Source organism: Chrysemys picta, chromosome 12, assembly GCF_011386835.1.
Source record: "Chrysemys picta bellii isolate R12L10 chromosome 12, ASM1138683v2, whole genome shotgun sequence".
NCBI classification, from domain to species: Eukaryota; Metazoa; Chordata; order Testudines; family Emydidae; genus Chrysemys; species Chrysemys picta.
The window spans coordinates 27217862-27241765 of NC_088802.1; the positions used below are offsets into that span (position 1 = coordinate 27217862).

General features: G+C 58.0%; 1 protein-coding gene across 6 annotated transcripts; it reads left to right on the forward strand.

The window, feature by feature from the left end:
• Positions 1-546: 546 nt before the first annotated feature.
• Positions 547-23810, forward strand: LOC122172408 (gamma-aminobutyric acid type B receptor subunit 1-like). 6 transcript variants are annotated; one of them, XM_065562375.1, is made up of 6 exons: positions 4586-5192; positions 11285-11399; positions 14307-14382; positions 14797-15000; positions 15449-15637; positions 21434-23809. In XM_065562375.1, the coding sequence occupies exons 3-6, from the start codon at positions 14307-14309 to the stop codon at positions 21700-21702; spliced, it is 738 nt and encodes a 245-aa protein (XP_065418447.1). In that variant the 5' UTR covers positions 4586-5192; positions 11285-11399; the 3' UTR covers positions 21703-23809. The 6 variants fall into 6 exon arrangements, 4 of the variants coding, with proteins under 4 accessions (XP_065418449.1, XP_065418447.1, XP_065418448.1 ...); XM_065562376.1 differs by lacking the exon at positions 21434-23809 and adding an exon at positions 17125-19762 and having other exon boundaries at positions 4658-5192; XM_065562379.1 differs by lacking the exon at positions 4586-5192 and adding an exon at positions 9251-9406.
• Positions 23811-23904: the final 94 nt, after the last annotated feature.

Below are 23904 nucleotides of genomic sequence, written 5' to 3' on the forward strand. Positions count from 1 at the left end.
GACTGGCCAAAGGTCACCTAGCAGCCAAATGGGGAACAGACCCCCAGGGTCCCAGGACCATGCTCTAGTCCAACCTGCCACCCTCTTCTCTCTATGATCTGCCCAGCCCCACTGATTCTGGGGGCCCCGTCCCAGTGGGGGGGATCTGTGGCCATGTCTGCCTGTGGGGCAGGTGAGGGGGCCCAAACCCTGGAGACTGGGTATCCCCGATGTCCCTGGCACTGTGGGCAGATGAGCTGGGCTTCCCTGGCAGGGGCACTAGGACCTCCCTGGCATGGCTTTGTGCATTTCCCCCCCCCCCCCCCACCCGCCCACCTGGCCTCTCCAAGGAGCCCATCTCCCAGGCGGATGGGGGAGCTGCCATGGGGCCTGCAGCCCATCAGCGCAGCCTGTGCAGTGTGATGTGGCAGATGAGAGCATCTCTGGCCTGGGGCCCTCCGCATCCCTGGGAATACAGCAGTGAGTGTATGTGTGCATGCGTGTGTGTGCATGCATGTGCATGTGTTAGTGCAGGGTGGTGTGCACATGTCCCCGCTTGCGCCGTGGGTAGAGCCAGCGTTCACAAGTGTGCAAGTGTCCGCGTGGCTGGTGCTGAATTTGTGGCTGTGCACATGTGTGCATGCACACAATTAAAATGTCAGTGCATTTGTGAATGGTTGCGTGTGTGTGTGTGTGTGCGAATGGTTGTGGGGGGTATGTGTGAGGGATTGTAGTTTCCTGAGCACATGCAGTGTGTGTGGTTTGTGCAGTAAGTGTGTGCAGAGGAAGATGTGGTGCAGTGTGTGAGTGCGCATTGTGTGCAGAGGGTGAGTACAGTACAATGTGTGTGTGTGTGCGCAGTGGGTGAGTGTGATGACTGTGTGTGCAGAGGGTGAATTGATGAGTATGTGTGCATGCACTGTGTGCAGAGGGTGAGTACAGTATGATGTGTGTGTGTGTGCAGAGGGTGAGTGTGATTATGTGTGCATGCACAGTGTGCATAAGGTAAGTACAGTGCGATGAGTAAGTGTGCAGAGGGTGAATGTGATGAGTATATGTGCATGCAGTGTGCAAAGGGTGAGTACAGTATGATGTGTGTGTGTGCAGAGAGTGAGTGTGATTATGTGTGCATGCAGTGTGCAGAGGGTGAGTACAATATGATGAGTGTGTGTGCAGAGGGGGAGTGTAATGAGTATGTGTGCACGATATTGTGCAAAGGGTGGTTATAATGCGATGAGTGTGCTGCAGTGTGTGTGTACAGTGTGCACGCGCAGTTCAAGAGGTCTCTGAGGCTAGGCTGCGTGGACTGGGTGTCACCCCATGTGCCCAGCGTATCCAGGGTCACTCACCCACTGGAGAGTGAGGCACAGACTCTGGGGACTGGCTGGACCTAGTGGGTCAGGGAGGGACAGACCACAGCTAACCCTGCAAACCCATCACGCCCCACCCCCAGGCTTCCCCCAACACTCACCCAGGGGCAGGACTGGGGCTGGGGTTGCAGGGGGCTGTGGGTTGGGATTGAGGGGCACCAGCAGAGCTGGGGGGAGCCCAGGGCTGGGCTAGCAGGGGCTGCGGGTCAGGAGTGAGGGGCACCAGCAGGGCAGGGGGCTCCCAGGGCTGGGCTAGCAGGGGCTGTGGGTTGGGGGTGAGGGGCACTGGGAGGGCAGAGGGCTGGGATAGCAGGGGCTGCGGGTCAGGGTTGAGGGGCACCAGCAAAGCTGGGGGGGGTCAGGGCTGGGGTAGCAGGGGGCTGTGGGTCAGGGTTGAGGGGCACCAGCAAAGCTTGGGGGGGGTCAGGCTGGGCTAGCAGTGGCTGTGGGTCAGGAGTGAGGGGCACCGGCAGAGCCAGTCTCTGCACACACCGAGACAACGCCCCCCCGCCTGAGCTCAGCTGGCGCTGGAAGGCAGATCACAGCCGCTGCCTGTTCCCAGATCAAAGCGCCCCTGGGCTCCTGCAGCTGAACAGGGCGCAGCGGGGAGCGGGGCTGGCAGCTGAGGCTCGGATTAACCCTGCGCTGCCCAGGGCCTGTGCCACTCTGCCCTGGCATGGGGGTGGGGGGAGGAGGAGTTAACCTTTGCATGGCTGAGAGGTGGTGAGGGGAAGAAGGAGCCCAGCGTTGGGCACTGCAGATGCCAGGCCAGAATTGGGTTGGGTGTGTGTGGTGGGGCGTCCCATGGGGGTCTTTCTGGGGCAAAGTCACAGAGGGGAGGGATGGGATGTACTGGGTGGGGGGGAGGGTGTCAGGGTTTCTGAGCCTCGTTATGTCCCTCCAGGCCCATCACAGCAGCATCTGGGCCCCCAGCAGTGGCCCCTCAGTGAACACTCTGGGGCAGGGCCCCACCAAGTTACAGAGGGGAAACGGAGGCACGGGGAATGGGGCAATGTCTGGCCCAAGGTCACACTGGAAGTCTGGGACAGCGCTGGGGATAGAACCCAGGAGTCTGGCTCCCCAGCCTCTCTGGGCTCAGGTTGGGGGGCATGGGGCTGTAGCCATGGGGCATAGGTGCTGGGCAGACAGGGGTGGGGGCAGGGATTGAGGAAGGGGCATTGAGTCTAGGGGTGGGAGGGGAGTAGGGGTGAGGGAAGGACAGGGGGATGCCAGTGGGCAGGACTGGGGAGCACCCCTGATATGAGGGAGGGGGGAACAAGGGCTGGGAGGGGGTGGCTAGGAAGTGCCCCTAGATCCTCCGCAGAGCTCCAGTGGTAGAAGGGGGAGGAGGTGGGGCCGAACATGAGGCTGGTGTGGGGCCATGTGTGGGGAAGGGGGTGGAGCTGGTGCGGAGGGAGAGGGGCTGGGTGTGGAGATGGGGCAGGCTGGGAGCGGGGTTGGTGTGGAGGGGGGGCTGACTAGGAGTGGGGGAGGGGCTGGCTGTGGGGGAGGGATGGGGCCATCCATGTGTCTCTTCTCTCTTCTCTGGGTGAGCGGTGCCAGGAAGGGATAATCCACCGATCGCATTAATCCCCACCGTGGGCCAGGGGGAGGGGCAGAAAGGTCAGACACACAGACACAGACGGACACACAGACACAGGTGGACACACACACACACACACACAGATGGGCACACAGGCGGACGCATAGACACAGATGCACATACACAGACGGACACACAGATACAGGCGGATGCACAGACACAGACGGACACACAGACACAGATGGACGCATAGACACAGGTAGACACCCAGGGGCACACCCAGACCCCAGGGAGTTGCAGATGCCATTGGGGGAGGGGAGGTGGAGACACACAGGCCCTGTGTCCCCCCATCTACTCCCCATACCGTGGGCTGCCAGGGCCACCTGGGAAGGCTGTGTGTGTGTGTGTGTGTGTGTGTGTGTGTGTGTGTGTGTGTGTGTCCCTGCTGCCCCTTGGAGGGGATATGTGTATGTTTTGGGGGGAGAGGATTGTGTGTACAGGATGGGAGCTTGTATGGGTTTGTGTGTGTGTGTATGTGTGGGACGGTTGTGTGTGGGACAAGTTGTGTGTGTGTGTGTGTGTGATAGGATGTACGTGTGCATGCCTGTGTGTATGCATGTGTGATGGGGTGTGTGAGAGATGGTGTGTGTGCATGTGTGATGGTGTGTGTGAACACATGTGACAGTGCGTCATGTGTTTCTGCATGTGGAGGCTCTATGTTTGTGTGGGTGTGTGATGGTGTGAGTGTGTGTGTGCATGTGACAGTCTGGTGTGCACACATGGATTTGAGTGTGATGGTGTGTGTGTTTATGTGTGTGCAGACTCTGTGTGAGTGTGCACATGTGTGATGGGCTGTGTGTGTTTCTGTGAGTGTAGGCTCTGTGTGGGTGTGTTACAGGGTGTGTTCCTGTGTGTGTAGATTGTGTGTGTGTGACAGTGTATGGTGGGGTGTGTATGTGTCTGTGTGTATGACAGGGAGGTGACAGTGTATGACAGGGAAGTGATTCTGTGTCTGTAGGCTCTGTGTTTGTGTGCGTGTATAACAGTGTATGATGTGTAGGCTCTCAGTGTGTGTGAGAGAGACAGTGTGTGATAATGTTTGTGTGTTTCTGTGTGTGTGTGTGTGTGTGAGAGAGAGAGAGAGAGAGAGAGAGAGAGAGAGAGAGAGAGACCCTTAGGGCTCAAGTCCAGCCGTGTGTAACTCTGCCCCTGGTGATTTCATCTCCATGGTTGTGTCGCCCTGGCTGTCACCAGCCATGTGTGTGTGTGTGTGGGGGGGGGTGTTGTGGGGGGCTGGAGCTGGGGGGCTGATGGAGACAGGGCTGAGCCGGGAGTGGCTGGGTGCATGGGCAGGACGGGCGGGGGATGGGGGAGAGGTTTGGTGCCTGTGGTCATGCGGCAGGAGGGGGTGTTGTAGAGGTGTGGGGTGGGAACTGCGTGTGCTGGGGGCGTCAGCAGCAACTCCTGGCCCAGCAGCCCCCCTCCCACAAACACCCCTCCCCCACCAGCACCACAACCGCCTGCAGTACCACAACACAGCCCTCCCCCACTAACCCCCTTCCCTCACCCCTGCCCCATTGCTTCCCTTCCTCTCACCCCACCCCATTACAGCCTCTCTCCTCACCCCCCGTCCCATTTCCTCTGCTTCCCCTCATCCCCTGCCCCATTGCATCCACCTCCCCTCACTCCCTGCCCCATTGCATCCTCTCCCTCTCTGTTCCATCGCCTCCCCCATCCCTCCCTTCCCCTCCCCCACCGCTGCCCTCCTTCCCCGCCCCCCCTCCCAACCAGGGCGTTCAGCACCATGGCCAGCTCTCGGCCACAGCGCCGGGCTGGCCGGGGGCGGCCGGTCGGTGGCTCCCCGGCGCGGCGGGCGCAGTGAGCTGCCCCCACCACCCCCCCGGCGTCTGGGCAGGGAGGGAGGGAGGCTCCCCCGCCCGCCCCACTCCACTCTCCTCCCCTCCCGCCGTCTCCACCGCCTCCCCCGCCGGAGAGAGCAGGCGCCCGGCGCGGGCTGGGGAGGGACCGAGCGACCCACCGAGCCGGCCCCGCCTCCGCCCTCCCGGCCCGGTCCCTGCCCCGGCCGAGCGCCGCGCCCAGCAGCCCCGTGCGTCCCGGAGCGCCTGGGCGCTGCGCCCCCGTCCGCCGGGTCCCTGCGCCCCCGGGAGCGCACCAGCGTCGGGCGCCCCTCGGACCCGGATCTCCCCGGTCCCCGCATCCCCGGATCCCGCCCCAGGACCGCGCCGCCTCCCCCGGGCACCATCGGCGCCTTCCATCGCTCCAGCCGGCCCCGAGCCCAGGTAGGGACACGCCGGCCCCGCGCCCCCGATCCTGCGGCCGGGAGGGACAGGGGGGCCGGCGGGGAGGGAGCTTCGGGTGCCCCCCTCGCAGGGAAGAGGGGGGAGCGGAAGGCTCCTACCGGGGCTCGCTGGATGCGCTGGGGAGGAATGGGGCGCGGTGGGGGGACCTGGTGGCGGAGCTTGGGGCGGGGAGGAAGACACGAGGAGATAGGGAGAGCAGTGGCCAGGCCCTGGTGGGCGGAAGGAGCGGGGAGGCCAACCAGGCCTGTGGGGGAGACCGTGGGAGGATGGCGGCCGAAGGAGGGGACAGCCCAGGGAGGGGAGCTGGGGTGGGGGAGAGCCCAGGTGGGGCGGGTGGATGAGTGAGAGCCAGGGTGGGCGTAGGGGGGAACCAGACAAGTGGGTATGGCCGGTGGTGAGGAGGCAGGATGGTGCCAGGACTGCAGGGGCTGTGCCCACGGCCGGGACGGGATGCAGGGCAGGGGTTAGATCCCCTCGCTCCAGTGAGAGCCCAGACACTGCCAACTCAATGGGCGCCTCCTCCCCACTCCCAGTACCCAATGGGCAGGGTCAGGGTGCGGGGCAGAGGATCGGAGCAGTGGATGGGGTGAGGAGAACACGCCACGGGATGCTGGGTAATGGACAGGCCCCACCTGTCACCCCCACTGCCGGGTTCCGTCCCTGATCCACTGCCCCCAGCATGAGCTCCACCCCCAGGCTGCCCAACTGTGCTGGGATCCTGCCCTGACCGCTGCCCCCCAGCCTGCAATCCCTAAACTGACTGCCTCCCCCACTGCTGGGATCCCTCCTTGCCCCCCCGACCTGTGCTCCCCCACGTTGCCCCCCCTCCTAATTGCTGGGATCCCTCCCCTGACCCTCCTGGCATGCGCTTCCCACTCCACCCGCCTCCCCCTCTGCTGGGATCCCTCCTGCAATCCCTCCCAACCTGTACTCCCCCACACCGCCCGCCTACCCCTCTGCTGGGATCTCACCCCCCGATCCCCACCGGCCTGCAGTCCCCCACACCTCCTGCCTCCCCCTCTGCTGGGATCCCACCCCCCGATCCCCACCGGCCTGCGCTCCCCACGCTGTCCACCTCCCCCTCCGCTGGGATCCCACACCCACTCCCCCCAGCCTGTGTTCCCCCTCCAGGCCCACCTCCCCCACTGACAGGATCCCACCCTGATCCTCCCTTGACTGCACACACACCCCGACCTGTTCTCCTCATGCTGACTGCCTCCCCCATTGCTGGGATCCCTCCCCAGATCTCCCCCTCACCCTGGCCTGTGCTCCCCATGCCGCCTGCCTCCCTATCTGTCGGGATCCCTCCCCTTGATCTCCCCCCGCCTGTGCTCCACACTCCGCTCGCCTCCCCCTCTGCCAGGATCCATCACCCGACCCCCCCCCCCCCGAGGCCTGTGCTGCCCACGCCGCCCACCTCCCCTCTGCTGGGATCCCTCCCCTGATCCCCCACCCTCACCTGCGCTCCCCATGCCGCATGCCTTCCCCACTACCAGGATCCCTCCCCCAACCCCCCGCCCGGCCTGCGCTCACCCCACGCCACCCACCTCCTCCACTGCCAGGATCTCTCCCCCATCACTCCTAGCCTGCGCTCCCCACCCCGCCGCCTCCCCCACTGCCGTAATCCCTCCCCCGATCCTCCCATCCAGCCTGTGTTCCCCACGCCACCCACTTCATCCACTTCTGGGATCCCTCCCCCAATTCCCCCTGGCCTGCGCTCCCCACACTGCCCACCTCCCCCTCTGCTGGGATCCCACCCCCCATCCCCACCGGCCTGTGCTTCCCACGCCATCCACCTCCCCCTAGGCTGGAATCCTGTACCCAATCCTCCCCCCCGCTCGCCTGCGCTTACCACGATGCATGCCTCCCCCACTGCCAGGATCCCACCCTGATCTCCACCGGCCTATGCTCACCACGCCACCCACTCCCCCATTGCCGGGATCCCTCCCCTGATCTCCCCCGGCCTGGCTCCCCACTCCGCTCGCCTCCCCCTCTGCTGGGATCTCATCCCCGATCCCCACTGGCCTGTGCTCCCCACGCAGTCCACCTCCCCCTCTGCTGGGATCCCTCCCAGGATCTCCCCCGGCCTGCACTCCCCCACACCACCCACCTCCCCCACTGCTGGAATCCTTCCCCCGATCTCCTCACCCGGCCTGCGCTCCCCACACCTCCCACCTCCCCCACTGCTGGGATGCCTCCTCTGACACCCCTCCGGCCTGCGCTCTCCAGGCTGCCCGCCTCCCCCACTACTTGGATTCCTCTCCCATTCCCACCCGCCTCCCCCACTACTTGGATTCCTCTCCCAGTCCCACCCCCTCCCCCAGCCTTCGATCCCTACGATGCCCACCTCCCCCTCTGCTGGGATCCCTCCCTGATCTCCTCCCCCTTGGCCTGCGCTCCCCATGTCCCCCACCTCTCCCTCTGCCAGGATCCCTCCCCCGACCCTCCCCCACAGCCCACTCTCCCCATGAAGCTCCCCATGCCACCCAGCTCCCCCACTGCTGGGATCCCTCACTGTATCCCCCCGGGTCTGTGCTCCCCAGGCCACCCACAGGTGCTGGGGGTACCAGGAGGACAATGTGCAAACAGCGCAGGGCTGGGCTAGCTGGGCGCTGCAGGTCAGGACTGAGGGGCACCGGCAAAGTGGGGGTGGGGGTGTAGATCTAGTTTTTGGGTGGGGGAGCGCAGCGCTTGGCTGATGAAGACACTGAGTCCTGGCGAGTTATTTATTCCTTTCCAAAGTGCTGAGTCCCACGACTCTATAAATATCCCGTAGTGGATCTGTCTGCTCCCACAGGGCCCTCAAGGGCAGGAGTCAGCATGGAGAGAGCAGTGCCCTGTGGGGGCGCCATGCTGTGAGCTTCCTTGCAGCAGTGCCCAGATGGGGCCCAGTGCTGTGAGTTTCCCCACAGCAGCACCTTGCCTGTGCCTAGCTGGGACTCCAGTGAGCAGAGTTTGTAGGGGGGTGTGGGGAAACCCCTGCAGGTGTGGCAGGAGGGACCAGAGGCTGGGGGAGGAGCCTGTGTCCTGTGCAGGCCTGGGGCTGGCTGAGCAGGTAACTAGGCAACCAGCTTAGGAATTGTTGTCAACTGTGATTAGTACCTGGGATAATTACCCCACTGGGGCTGGGAGGAAGCAAACAGTGTGGGGGAGGGGCATCGCTCCCCAGCTCTGCCAGTGCCCCTCACTTCCAACCCGCAGCTCCCTGCTAGCCCAGCCATGGACACCCCCAGCTCTGCCAGTGCCCCTCACTCCCAACCCGCAGCCCCCTGCTAGCTCAGTCATGGACACCCCCAGCTCTGCCAGTGCCCCTCACTCCCAACCCGCAGCCCCCTGCTAGCTCAGCCATGGACACCCCCAGCTCTGCCAGTGGCTCTCACCCCCGACCGGCAGTCCCTGTTAGCCCAGCCCCAGCTCTGCCGGTGCTCCTCACTTCCGACCTGCAGCCCTATCATTTGCTACCAGCCCCAAACAAAAACCCTCGTTCTCTCTCGGGATTTATTCAGTTCAATAAAAGATTCATGAGCCACAATTGCTTCTGTCCCAGTTTATCAGGGACTCCACCCAGCCCCCGCTTCCCTCGCCCCCTTCTCTCCGCCCAGTTCCCTCAGCTCTCCCTGCTTCCCTCGCCCCCCCCCGCCCAGTGCCCTCAGCTCCCCCCCCAGCCCCCTGCTCCCCTCAGCTGTGGGGAGGCTGTGGGAGAGTGGTGGTGTGTACAGTGTGTGTTAGTGTGACTCCGGATTAACCCCTGGAGCTGAGCTCAGAGCCCAGCCCTGCCCCCCTAGCAGTCAGGGGTGACTCTGGATTGACCCCTGGAGCTGAGCTCAGAGCCCAGCCCTGCCCCCATTGCAGTCAGGGGTGACTCCAGATTGACTCCTAGAGGGGCCAGCTGAGCTGAAAGTCTGGCCAAGGTGCCCTGCGTTCCAGGCTGGGCCCCACCCAGCTGTGCTGTGGTATCAATAATAAATGCTGGGGGCCGACCCGCTGCAGGCCACGCCCATCTGGGTTCTGGAATTTCCTGTGCAGTGCAGTGTCTGGCCTTTCTTCTCTGGCCCTGGACCTGGCCCCATGGCATTAACTGCTTCACTGCCCAGCCCCTCAGCACCTTGCCCCGGAGTCACCACGGCACAGAGCCCAGCCAGAGCAAGAGCATAGCGTGGGCTGCTGCTCCCTGGCCAGCTGCGTCCAGCTCGGTAGGCAGCCAGCACCATCCCAGCAGTTGCCACAATTCGGCACGTCGCCCCTTGCTGGACCAGCCCGGCTCGTCCCTGCACCAGGCGGGGCCCCTGCTGAGATCCTGGGGGGTTATATTTCCCCCCGGGACCGGGATTCAGCCTGCACCTGCCTCGCCCCCCCCCCAGCTGCGATGCTGGCAGGAGCCCAGCCTTCAGTTCCCAGCCCTGCATTCACCCGAGGGCCCCCCTGGCTGCCCCAGACGCCCTGGCGGCTCCCTCTACTGGTGAGACAGTAGCACTGCGGCTGTCATGCTGACCCAGGACTGCCGGCTGAGTCATGTGCCACCCTGCTGAACCCAGTGGGGTTTCGGTCGCCTGCTGCTTCCCACCCCAATCCCCAGCTCCCCTGCCTGGCTCCCCCACAGCTCTTCCACCTAGCTCCCGCCCCCCAGCTCCCCTGCCTCACTGCCACCAGCTCCCCTGCCTGGCTCTCCCCTGGCTCCCCGCCCGGCTCCTCCTCAGTTCCCCCTCTGGGCTCCCCTGCCTGGCTCCCCCCCAGCTCCCTTGCCTGACTCCCCCCCAGATTTTCCACCTAGCTCCTGCCCCCCAGCTCCCCTGCCTCACTGCCACTGGCTCCCCTGCCTGGCTCCCACCCCCCAGCTCCCCTGCCTCACTGCCACCGGCTCCCCTGCCTGGCTCCCCCCTGGCTCCCTTGCCTGCCCCCCCAGCTCCCCTGCCTGGCTCCCCCTGGCTCCCCTGCCTGGCTCTCCCTGGCTTTCCAGAGCTGGCTTCTCTGAAGTGCTGGGGGCCCCATGTCCGCAGCCCAGCAGGTCACCTGCTCAGCTGGGGCCCGTGCCCTCAGCAGCAGAGGGCACACGCCTCTGCTGCCTGGGCTAAACAGCCCTAGATCTGCCCGTGACTCATACGCAGGCCTGGGACGCACGCTGGGCTGCACAGGTGAAGGCCTCATTGCCATGGTAATTGGTAACAATGAACCAGCAATCTCTCCGGGTGTGCACTGCAATACAGGGTGTGGGGCAGGACTCCTGGGTTCTGGAAGAGCAGGAGAGATTTAGTGGTTAGAGGGAGGAGTGGGGCAGCAGGAGGCCTGGGTTCTGCTATGGATTTTCTGAGTCACTGTGCCTCACTTTCCCCCTCTGTGAAATGGGAGTGAGCGCCCCTTGCAGGTGGTCTTCGCAGTCTCCAGAGGGGCTCTGATTAGAGCTGGCTGAACATTTCCCCCTTTGTTTGGTGTGAGAATCCACAGCAGCCACTGGGTGTAACCTGCCCCCACTCTGGGCTCCCGTAACCAGAGGTCAGCTCCAGCCCCAAAGCAGTAGTCTCACCACCCTTCCCTGGACGTTGTGCTCATTCACGCTGATCGTGCTGCATGTTCCCCTCTGAGGAACCTGCCCGTCACCTGTGGACTCCTGCCCAGCTCTTGGCCTCGGCTATGTCCTGTGGCAGCGGGTTCCACAGACTCATTGTGCCTAGTGGGAAAAGCTTGGGAACCCCCCCACCTCACAGTCATTGAGCCCCCCTGGTTATGACGTGGCAACACGTTGGGCTGATGCAGCCAGCTCTGGGCAGCGACCCTCAGAGCCTTCACCACAGCTGCCTCCCATCTAGGAGCCAGGCTCGCACGGGGGCTGGTTTGAGCTCAGGCTAGTGGCTGGACCATGTGTAAGGGTAGTGCAGGCAGTGGGGAGGTCCAGATACCCCGGGCCGATCCCGCCTCCCCAGGGATATTGTACCCGCATTGCTCACTTTGCACCCAACCCCAAAGGAGGCCATGTGGTGAGATATGCAGGGGTCGGGGAAGCCATTTCTGGGGGGCCAGTGGAGCAGGTGGGGAGGAGGCCAGGTCGTTTCTAAGAGGGGTGTTTGTGTTTCCAGCTTTCAGGGCTGGTTGGCGGGTGCCGCGGTGTCGAGCGACTGCCCTGCGCACGGATCTAGCCCCAGGCTGGGAGGGAGAACAGGCCGGCACCACCCACCACACGCCTGCCACAAGGTATGGGGGGACTGTGCAGGCTCGGGTCCCTGCTGCTCCCTGCTGGGCGGGATGAGTCCTGGGGTGTGCGTGTCTGTCTGTCTGTCTGTCTGTCCCTGCTGTCCCCTGCTGGACGAGATGAGTGCTGCTGCTCTGTGTGTGTGTGTGTGTGTGTGTGTGTGCACAAAGTGACGCTGCTGCCTGCCCTCTGCTGGCATGGGTTGGCTGTGTAAATTCCTGCTGCCCCCTGCTGGACGAGATGAGTGGTGCTGCTGCTGCTGCTGTGTGTGTGTTTGTGTGTGTGTGTGTGTGCACGCAGAAAGTGACGCTGCTGCCTGCCCTCTGCTGGCATGGGTTGTCTGTGTAAATTCCCACTGCCCCCTGCTGGACGAGATGAGTCGTATACTGTGTGTGTGCGCGCGAGCGCGTGCGCACACTGCCCCCTGCTGAAGGCAATGAGATTTACTCAGTATGCATTTGTCCCACCTGTAGAATGAGTCCTGCTGTGTGTGTGTGTGTGTGTGTGTGTGTGTGTGTGTGTGTCCCTCCTGGCTGCCCCAGTGGGAGGGAACGAGCCCTGCGCTTTGTGTGTTTGTGTAAGTCACCCTCAGTGGCCCCTGTGGACACTGCTGTCTCTGTTTGTGCTGGGACAGGGCATATCACACATTATCACTGCCACAGGCATTTGGGGTACTCTAGCAAGTACCCCCCCAACCACTAGACCGGACTCCCCTCTAAAGAGCCAGAGCTAGAACCCAGGAGTCCTGGCTCTAAGACATCCCGTGTCTCACCCACTAGATCCAATTCACAAACAGGCAGGAGGGGAACCGATTGGATATGGTAGGCTCAGGGTCAGGGGCAGCTCTTCCCCTGTAATAGGCACACAGGGGTGGGGGGCAGCAGTGGGGGCAGCTATTCCTATGCAATGGTGTCACAGACTCACAGGTTGTGCCCACTCTTGGCCCCATGCGGTCCCTGGGGGAAGCCCCTTCAGTGTGACAGCCCTTCTTGGGGGTCCACTCTTGGGGGTTAAGATCCTCCGCATCCTGGAACCGCACCTCTCTGAGCCTTAGCACGCCTGTTTCTCTCTGTGGGCCCCCTCAGGGGGTCCACTCGCTCTGGACACCTGGGGCCTCCACTCCCAGAGGAAATAATGCAACCCTGTTCTCTAGACCGAGTGACTGTCAGCCAGCGTAAAACAGGAGGGTTTATTGAGCATCTGAACACAGCATAGGAAACTCTCAAGGCCCTCAGGCCTGGCCTCCCGCAGCACAGCACATCCAAATCTTCCCTCCATCCATGTGGGCTCTGCCTGCTCTCTCTCTCCAGTCCCGAGCTCCCTTTGCTTTCCAGCTGGGCATCTGATATCACCTTCCCCAAGCCCTGCCTCTGTCCATTGTCTTCTATCCAGGTAAACAGGGCTGCCTGGGCCTCCTCTCCGCCGTCCTCTGTCCCCCTCTGGCTGGAACCCACTGGTCAGGTCACTGGGGTTCACAGCCCATTGTCCTTCCACTGGCCGGAGCCATCTGTGACTCCTGAGCAGGGCCTCCCGGTCATCAGGTCACCAGTCGCTGGGGTATCCATTCTCCAGGCCATTGGCTGGGGTCCCAGGTTCTGTCGCAGGTCCTCTGTAACAACAAACTCCCTCTCCCATCACCTTGTTAAACCAGTAACACCCAGGGAAACTGAGTCCCACCCTTTCTGCATAAAAACCATTGACAAAACAAGGAAACCCCCCACAGTTCGTCACAAATGGCCACATGGGGGCACTGGGGACTAGGAATATTTAGGTATTCACAGGATGTTCTGGGGCTTATTCTCTAACTCTGCCATTATGCCCAGAATCTTTAGCCTTTCCCTCTGTGGTGCTTACTGCATCATTCAGACCTTTTTAAAGCCCTGGGAGTAGTGGTTGGGGCAGGGGGGCTGGGAGCCAAGACTGTTAGTCCTATCTAGCTGTGGTCTTTTAGAAAGGCTCCAGAGGTGATCCTGGCAGTTACAGGCCTAACCTCAGTACCAGGCAAATTGGTTGAAACTATAGTAAAGAACAGAATTGCCAGACACATAGATGAACATGACTTGTTGGGGAAGAGTCAACATGGCTTTTGTAAAGGGAAATCATGCCTCACCAATCTACTAGAATTCTTTGAGGGGGGGTCAAGAAGCATGTGGACAAAGGTGACCCAGTGCATACAGTGTGTATGACAGGGATCTGTAAAATCATGACGGCTGTGGAGAAAGTAAATAAGGAAGTGTTATTTACCCCGTCGCATAACACAAAAGCTAGTGTCACCTCATGGAATGAATAGGTAGCAGGTTTAAAACAAACAAAAGGAAGTATTTCTTCACACAATGCACAGTCAACCTGTGGAACTCTTTGCCAGAGGATGTTGTGAAGGCCAAGACTATAACAAGGTTCAAAAAAGAACTAGATAAGTTCATAGAGGATAGATCCATCAATGGCTATTAGCCAGGATGGGCAGGGATGGTGTCCCTAGCCTCTGTTTGCCAGAAGCTGGGAATGGGCGACAGGGGATGGATCACTTGATGATGACCTGTTCTGTTCATTCCCTCTGGGGCACTGGCACTGGCCACTGTCAGAAGACAGGATAATGGGCTAAATGGACCATTAGTCTGATCCAGTCTGGCCATTCTCATGTTCTTACCCCAGGCTCTGGAAGGAGTGTGATCTAGTGGGTTAGAGCAGGGGGGCTGGGAGCCAGGACTCCTGGGTTCTCTGCTGGCTCTGGGAGGGCAGTGAGGTCTAGTGGGTTAGAGCAGGAGTAAGGTCTTTGGGAGCCAGGACTCGTGGGTTCTTGCCTTGTCGTAACCCTGTGGCAGTTGGCCCTCTGTGTAATCATGTGGGGGACAGGTTGTATCCCCCTCCCCTATCCCCATTCTCATTGCCTCTTCCCTCCACCCCTGCAGATGCTGCTCCTGCTGCTGAGCGTGGTGCTAATTCCAGCTCCTGGCTCTGGGGCGCTGGGACTCAACAGCACGACAGGTACATGGGACCCGCTCCCCCTCCAGCCTCGCATGCTGGGCCAGACCTACCAAGCTTCTCCGCTCACCCCACCCCCAAAAGCCCCATAATCTACGCCAGAACCCTCCGTGCCAGCGGTGCTCAGTCCCCAAGGAGCTCCCCCCAGACTCCCACATATACCCCTGCATGTACCCCCATGAGCACGCAGACACGCTCAGCTCTGCACTCCTCTCCTCTGTGTACGCACGTGCACACGCTCACACACACTTGGGGATGCACACAGACACAAGCATGGGGAACCCGACAAAAGTACACACGCGCGAGGACGCCTCCCCCTGCACACACACTTGCTCTTCCCCCACCCACCCCGCTCCTGTCCCCCCAGCTCAGCCGGAGACCCCCCCACCTGACGGTGCCCCGCTCTGCGCCCCCCAGGCTGTGAGATCATCCACCCGCCGCGGGACGGGGGGATCCGGTACCGGGGCCTCACCCCGGACCAGGTGCAGACAGTGCACTTCCTGCCCTTCGACTATGAGATCGAGTATGTGTGCCGGCCCGACCGCGAGATCGTGGGGCCCAAGGTGCGCAAGTGTCTGCCCAACGGGACCTGGACTGAGATGGGCCATGCCAGCCGCTGCCGTGAGTCACCCCCGGCCTCCACGCCCACCCTCGGGGGCACCAGCTCCGATCTGACCCCAGGGCGGGGGGATTGGCTGGCTCAGAGGGGGTGGGGAATGGGGCATGGGGCCTTTCCCCTCCAGGGGGCACTGTGTCCAACCCAGGCCCATGGCGGGGAATGACTGGCTGGCTTGCGGGGGCGGGGGCAGGGAATGGAGCATGGGGCCTTTCCCCTCTAGGGGGCGCTGGCTTCCATCCGGCCCCAGGCTGGGGGACTGGCTGCCTCAGGGGGGCAGGGAATGGGGCACAAGGCCTTTCCCCTCTAGGGGGCGCTGGCTCCCATCTGGCCTCAGGGTGGGGACTGCCTGGCTCAGGGGGTGGGGAATGGGGCCTGGGGTCTTTCTTCTCTAGGGGGCGCTGGCTCCAACCCAAGTTGGGCTCTGGCTCTGACTGTCCCCCTCCCCGGCAGTGCGGACCTGTCCCAAGATACACCTGAGCTTGGAGAATGGGCAGGCGGTGCCGCGCGGCATGGAGCGGGTGCCCGTTGAGGGCACCTGGGTGGAATATCACTGCAACCCCGGCTTCCGCCTGGTGGGTAGCGCCCGCAGCAATTGTACCAAGGTGGGGCGCTGGAGCTTCCCCAAACCTATCTGCGAACGTGAGTCAGGGCACGGGGGGAGGTGAGCAGAGGGGGCCCCTTAGGGGCATGTCTGGGGTGAGTGGGGCAGGGTCTGTGGCTGGGGAGGGGGCAAGGTCCATCTGTGTGGGTCTCTGGGGTGAGGAGTGTGTGGGGCAGGGTCTGTGGAGTGGGCCAGGGTCTGTGTGGTGGGGTCTCTGGGGTGAGGGGCGTGTGGGGCAGGGTCCGTGGGGTGGGCCAGGGTCTGTGTGTGGGTGTCTCTGGGGTGAGGGGTATGTAGGGCAGGGTCCATTTGGCAGCCCAGAGTCCATGTGTGGGGGGTTGTGAGGAGAGGAGTGTGTGGGGCAGGGTCCATATGTGGGAGTCTCTGGGGAAAGGGATGTGTGGAGCAGGGTCCGTGGGGTGGGGCAGGGTCTGTGTGTATGGGTCTGTGGGGAGAGGGGTGTGTGGGGCAGGCAGGCCCTCTCAGAGGTCCAGAGAGGCCCAGGCCACTTTCAGCTTTTGAGGCCCCCTAGCCATAATAAAAATAAAAAATGACGACACATGAAAACAAAATAAGGCACCAAAAAAGGAGTGAGACATAATTTGAATATTTTTTTATTTAACAAATGTTTTCTAGCCTTTTTCTGTGCAAATGCACTAATTGTTGAGGAAAAATCTAGCTTTCGTGCAATGTCACAGTTGATATTAAACATGGCGAGCCCATTCAAATACTCTTGTCCCCTAGTTGAATGGTGATAGTTCTTTACCTGCTTCAACATGTTGAAGGTGCATTCACCTGAAGCCACTGATGCAGGTAAACTGACAAAAATACGCAATGCAATTGTGATATTAGGAAACACCCCAGAACATCCAAAGAGGGGAGGGATAGCTCCATGGTTTGAGCATTGGCCTACTAAACCCAGGGTTATGAGTTTCATCTTTGAGGAGGCCATTTAGGGATCTAGGGCAAAAATCTGTCTGGGGATTGGTCCTGCTTTGAGCAGGGGGCTGGACTAGATGACCTCCTGAGGTCTCTTCCAACCCTGAGATTCTATGATTTCTTGAAGCAATTCCTTTGGCTTGCAAACCAATTTGAAGTTCATGGAATATATTTGTTTGAGAAAGATGACCTCATCACTAAGATCTTTTGAGATTTCTTTGTTGTACTGTTGCTGAAATTGTTCAGCTGCAGAAAGTAGATCTTCATTACTCAGTCTGTTGAACTGCCAAAGAAACCCCAAAAGGGTACAAATTAGTCACAATGACTCAAATCGACATGTAAGACCTGATTGAATAGAGTCAATGATGACAAGGAAGACATTGACCCTATAATGCTGCTCGGCATCGGATTCAGTAGGTAAATTGCAATTGGTGAACTCAGATGAATTGTCAATATTCTGTGCTACTAATCTGGATTCAGTCAGGATCACATCCCATTGTTCATGAATCTGTTTAATGTCATTGATAAGACTTTCAATGTTATCCTTCTCAACATCAAGTGTAGCATTGTGTGCTTCAATTACCAGATGAGTTTGGTGGATCATTGTAAGTAGCTTCATCCACAAAGATGACATCAGAATGCATTCAAATTTGGACATGTGCTTCTGAATAGACTGAAGTTCAGTTCGAGCCTGTGCAGTGAGATTGAGAGATTCAAGCTCATTTAAAGCCTTTCTCACTGAATTCAAATGCTGCGCAACCGGTTGAACACCATCAATCCATGCAGACCATCTAGTTTTGGACATCCCATGCAGTGAAACAGGAAGATATTGCTTCAGCATTTCCCACCTTTGTGGACTGCTACTGAAGAGATTGTACATTTGCTGAACAGTTCCAAAGTAAGTCATTGCCTCCTTGTATGATTCAGCACAGTCAACACTTACAAGGTTTAGCGTGTGGTTTCCACAGCTGGAGAAAATACAGTCTGAATTATGCTCAAGCAGAACTACTTGTACACCTTTGTACTTCCCAGCCATATTAGATCCATTGTCATAGGCTTCACCAATGCAGACTTGAAAATCTAACTTAAAACCTTCTAGAATTGCTAGTACTCAAGCAGCAATTTCTTTTTCAGTTTTTCTCATGAAATTATCAAACAAAATAAACCTTTCTTCAATTGAAAATTTTCAGCTGTCTACAATCTTAACATACCGAATAACTATAGTAGTCTGTTCCTTGTGAGAACAATCTGGAGTGACATCAACAATGATTGAAAATACTTGGCATTTTGAATCTCATCAAGAATTGTTGTTTGTACAAATGACCCACATAGCTCAATAAACGTATTTTGTATGCGTGTGGAGAGATAATGGACTTGCACGCGCTTTTCACTCTCTTGCAATTCTCAAACACGTTTAACATCATTAATGATCTGGAGGATGGCGTGGACTGCACTCTCAGCAAGTTTGCAGATGACACTAAACTGGGAGGAGTGGTAGATACCCTGGAGGGTAGGGATAGGATACAGAGGGACCTAGACAAATTAGAGGATTGGGCCAAAAGAAACCTGATGAGGTTCAACAAGGACAAGTGCAGAGTCCTGCACTTAGGACGGAAGAATCCCGTGCACTGTTACAGACTAGGGACCGAATGGCTAGGCAGCAGTTCTGCAGAAAAGGACCTAGGGGTTACAGTGGACGAGAAGCTGTATATGAGTCAACAGTGTGCCCTTGTTACCAAGAAGGCTAATGGCATTTTGGGCAGTATAAATAGGGGCATTGCCAGTAGATCGAGGGACGTGATCGTTCCCCTCTATTTGGCATTGGTGAGGCCTCATCTTGAGGCCAACTGTGTCCAGTTTTGGGCCCCACACTACAAGAAGGATGTGGAAAAATGGGAAAGAGTCCAGCGGAGGGCAAAAAAATGATTAGGGGGCTGGAGCACATGACTTATAAGGAGAGGCTGAGGGAACTGGGATTATTTAGTCTGCAGAAGAGACGAATGAGTGGGGATTTGATAGCTGCTTTCAACTACCTGAAAGGGGGTTCCAAAGAGGATGGATCTAGACTGTTCTCAGTGATAGCAGATGAGAGAACAAGGAGTAATGGTCTCAAGTTGCAGTGGGGGAGGTTTAGGTTGGATATTAGGAAAAACTTTTTCACTAGGAGGGTAGTGAAGCACTGGAATCGGTTACTTAGGGAGGTGGTGGAATCTCCTTCCTTAGAGGTTTTCAAGGTCAGGCTTGACAAAGCCCTGGCTGGGATGATTTAGTTGGGAATTGGTCCTGCTTTGAGCAGGGGGTTGGACTAGATGACCTCCTGAGGTCCCTTCCAACCCTGATATTCTATGATTCTAACATGCTCTGATAAAAGTGGGTTATATTTGCTGCGGAGCTCAACTATGCCTAGAAAGTTTCCATTTGCACGATCACCAATACGTTGACTGGAACCAAAGAAAGCCAATACCCGCTCAGAAAGAAAAAGGATGATATTCAGGATGTGCTCAAGCAGTTTTTTCCAGTTATTAGTTTCTGTAGGGAGTTCAATCAAGAGTAAATTTTCAACTGAACTTTCAGCTGATGCTGCCCTACTGGCTGATTTCCATGCAACATAGTTTTCGTTGTGTGACATTGAACTCTCATGTGATGGTATTCGGTCTTTCAACTTCCTCCAACCTCTGTTGATGCTCCATTCTGATTGACTAGAGAGAACTGATGTATTTGTAGCTTTTTTGTTCAAAATGAACCAGGGTGCACAGTACAGAGATTGTTTTTCCGTACTCCAGCATAACCAGTCTCTTGTGCAGGTCTCACCTTTGGAAGAGTTTTTGAGTGTCAGCAGATGAGTAGGGAAAGCAAGATTATCAGCATCTCGTGGAATGTTACTTGGAATTTCAAAACAACTAATTTGAAGAAAAGACTGCATTTGGGCAGCATTGCTCTTGTCAATAATTCCAATGTCAGTCACGGTCAAACCTGTAGTAATCATGAATTGCTCTTGCTGTGTAAGATCTACATCTTCCTGTTGCGGTTGAGTTTCTTGATCGTACACAGGATCTTCTGCTGTATCTGTTACTGTTGGCACATCTCCTTCTTGACTACTGTCCTCATGTTCAGGTATTGGCATTGAAATATCACCTGTTGCAGTTGCGGAGTTTTCATTATCTGTAGCATTGTTTGTTGGGTAAGGTGTGTTTTCCAGTGGTTTGAGAAATGAAGTTATTGGCTTTGAGCTCTTAGCTGCTGCTTCACTCAGTTGTTTTCTCCGTCTCTTGCTTGCACCATTTTCAAATGTCCTTTTCATAGTGATCTATCTGGTCAATATGTAGCCTATCCACACTTGAAATATTCTGCTGTAAATAAGTAGCTTATCTACACTTGAAATCTTCCACTGTAAACATGTACACAAATGCTGAAAAGACTTAAAACGAAGGAATACTAATGAAGAACACAAAAGAAACAGTCAGACAAGTTATTATCCTTATCACTGAATCAAAACTCAAGCACGCAAGGTATAATATAACAGGCTGAGCTGAAGACAAAGGGATGACATATATATAATAAACACAGACACAGATACAGATAGAGGGATAATGTCCAAAAATTTCAAACATGTGCCCTCACCAAACTCACTTTACAAATTTGTCCTCAAAAATGTTCACTTTGAATCTGGACCTATAGACTACGAAAGCCTATGATGATGGCCAAGCTACCGAGCTAGGGCTCAACCAACCAACCAGTCACCTCTTTTAGCTACCATATGAAGATAATAATGAGGAATTCTCACACATAAATAATTCCTTAGTCTACTAGACATAAAACTATAAAGACACTAAAATGTAACAATTCTCTACCTTTCAATACGCACTTGATCCAGCACCAGCCACTAGTAGTGGTTTGTTTATATAATCAGCTGATCTGAGAGGACACATTCATCACGGTCTAATCTTGTGCCATTAGAACCGATATATTTTTATTAACATTTATTGAACATTTTAAACTCTTTAATATGATGAAATCTATATCAGTTAACAAAAAAATTGTCTTTTACCAAATCACATCTCTTATTTGCTTAAATTTGCAGCTCTAAGCTGAGAGTGTGTGTCACATTTTGGTCCGATAGGGATGTGCATAAAAATAAGTTGTGAAACTTATCAAATGACAAAAAATTAACAAGCGTCTACATTTGAGGCCCCCTTTGACCTTGAGGCCCAGGCCAAATGGCCCTCCTGGGCCCCCCTCCGATTGGCTCGGGGGCAGGGTCTGTGGGGTGGGTCAGAGGCCATGTGTGTGGGTCTGTGGGGACAGAGGTGCATGGGGCAGGGTCAATGGAGTGGGCCAGGGTCTGTGTGTGTGGGTCTCTGGGATGAGGGGTCTGTGGGGCAGGGTCCTTGGGTTGGGGCAGGGTCTGTGTGTGTTGGTCTCTGGGGAGAGCTGTGTATGGGCCAGGGTCCCTGGGGTGGGCTAGGGTCCATGTGTGGGGGTCTCTGGGATGAAGGGTGTGTGGGGCAGGGTACGTGGGGTGGGCCAGAATCTGTATGTTGTGGTCTCTGGGGTGAGGGGTGTGTGGGGCAGGGTCCAGGGGGTGTGGCAGGGTCCACATGTGAGGGTCTCTGGGAAGAGGGGTTTGTAGGGCAGGGTCCGTGTGTGGGGTTCTCTGGGTAGAGGGGTGTGTAGGGCAGGGTCAATGGGGTGGGCTAGGGTCTGTGTGTGGGAGTCTCTGGGATGAGGGGTATGTAGGGCAGGGTCCATGGGGTGCACCAGAGTCCATGGGCGGTGTCTCTGGGGCAGCGCTATGGGAGGGGCTGGGTCCTCTGGGCCATCTCTGGGGTGGGGACGGGTGCCTGGGGCATCTCCCCTCTCCCATCAATCTCAGCCCCTCTCTCCTTCCCCCACAGTGCGACGCCTGATCTCCACAGGTGAGTGGCTCTCGGCAGGTCCCCTCCCTCCGTCTTCCCACCCCCCCGGGGCGAGTGCTGAGCTCTGCCCATTCTCAGCAGTGCCCTTCGGCCCCATGGGCAGCTCCTCTGCTGCCCATGCCAGGCGCCCTGGGGATTTGAGCCTGGCACGGGTCACTCCGGGGCATTTACCCTCCTTGGTTCCCCCAGCTAGCCACAGAACCAGGGGCTGGGTCCCCCACCTCCCAGCGCCCCAGAGAGATTGGTGACTCCCTCAGGTTCCAGAGCCAACTGGCTCCTCCCCCTGTGCTCTCTCCCCTTATGCGCTTGTTGTGTGGGCACGGGGTGGACTCCTGGGGCCGTCCTGTAGCCAGTACCACGCTGCTGGGTTGGGGGAGGATGAGCCCCACGTTCCCTTCCCCCACCCTGTCCTAACGGCCCAGCCAGCTGACCCACCAGGGCGATGCTGAGCCTCGCCTGAAACCCGCAGCCAAATGCCTCTGTCCCAGAGTCTGGCAGCCAGCTCGAGGGCATCAGCCACTGCGCTGGGGCTCAAGACGCCTTGGTTCCATTTTTAGCCGTGCTACAGGCTCCTCACACGAGAGAAAGTGACTTCCCCTGCCCGTACTTCAGTTTCCCCATCTGTAAATGGGCTCTACAGGGCAGGGAATGACTCCAAGTGCATCGCGGAGCACAACAAGACCCTGATCTCGGTCACTACATGTCTGGGAAGCGCCTGGCACGACAGGGCCCCAACCTCAGGATGTTCATTTGCCTTTTATCCGGGTCACTCCGAATGCCCCTTGGGGTGGGGGAGGTTCTCCTGCAGACCCTGCATGTCCTGACTTGCACCAGCCCTCTGGGGATGGGCAGTGAAGTCCAGGAACTGGGAGATAGAAACCATGGTGCCAATCTTTGCCACGGGGCCTGGCTACGGCTAGCTTCAGCCCCATCTGTGTATGGCAGACGTCCACATATGGGACAGGCTGGTGAGGGGCCTGGCACCTACCCCCCTGCCCCCACACACACACATTGCTGCCTGGGTGAGGACAGGTGAAGCTGGGCAAAGGCTGAATTCCTATCTATCTATCTATCTATCTATCTATCTATCTATCTATCTATTCCCATATACCCCATCTCTCTCTTTCTCTCTCTCTCTATTTCCTTATTCTATTTCCTTATTCATATCCCTGTTATCTGCATCCTGTCGCCCACTTACATCCCTCCATCCCATCCCGTTATCCTTTCATCCATCCATCCACCCATACCTCACTCTGTTTCTTGCTGTCTATCCATCTGTCAATTTATCTGTCCACCTGTCGGTCCATCCCCGTGTCTCTAGCCAACTGCTCATCCCTGCATCCATCCGGCCTTCCAGTCATCTGTTGACCCATCCATTTCCCTAGCTGTCCATCCCTCTACCTGTTCACCCATTCATTCTCCTGTCTCCATTTATCCATATTTCTTTATCCATCCCTCGCATCCATCTAGCCGTCTCTCTTCATCCATTTTTCTAGCATCGATCCACCCTCCCATCCATCTCGCTCTCTCCCCCTATCCATTTCTCTAGCTAGCTATTCCTCTCTCTGTCTAGCCACCAACCTGTCCTCTAGTCCAGCTGAGGCTGCAGGAAGAAGGGTGGGTGAAGCCTGGGTGGAGAGCGCCCCCTGCTGCTCCAAGGGGCCATGGCCCCTACGCCCCTGGGAGAGGGGTAGAGCCCAGCACTCTGCCATGTGCATGCCCCCTGCCCCTTGCCTGCTCCCCAGGGGAGCTTCCCTCACCCATACCTAGGGAGCTCCTGCCATGTGTCTTTGGGGGACACCCCACTCCAAGTTCTGCCTCCTGCCAAGCATCCCTCTGCTGGGGTCCATCTGAGTGCAGCTGTGGGTTGTTACCTGGGCTAAGAGTGGGAGGGGGAGGGTGCTGCTCTTAGAGCATGTTGATTTAGAGAGGTGTCCCCACACTGTCCCTCCCCCCTCCATGCGGGGATCCCACAGGGTCTGTGGCCCCACTGGGTGTTAATGCAGCCAAATGCCAGCGCATGGTGGGAGGGAACCTCTGCCCTGCCCCTCCACACAGTCCCCTTCCCCACTCCTCCCTCACCAACTCCCTCCCTGCCTCTGCCCCACAACCCCCCACCAACTGCTTCCTCCACTCCTCCCCTCACAACACCGCCTCTCCCACCAACCCCCCTGCCCCACTCCTACTCCGTTGCTTTTCACCACATACCCATCCTACCATCCTTCACTCTCTCCCCTCCCTTCCCACCCCTGCATCTTTCCCCCTCCCAGTGCCTCCCCTCTCCATCCCTCTCCTCCCCACTCTCATCCTTCCTCCTCCCCTCCCCCTCCCATCCCTGCATCCCTCCATCCTTCCCTCCTTTCCCCCACTCCCACCCCACATCCCTCCCTTGCCCACTCTCACCCTTCCCCCTCTCTCCCTCCCCCTCCCTCACCTCTCCTTTTTCCCTC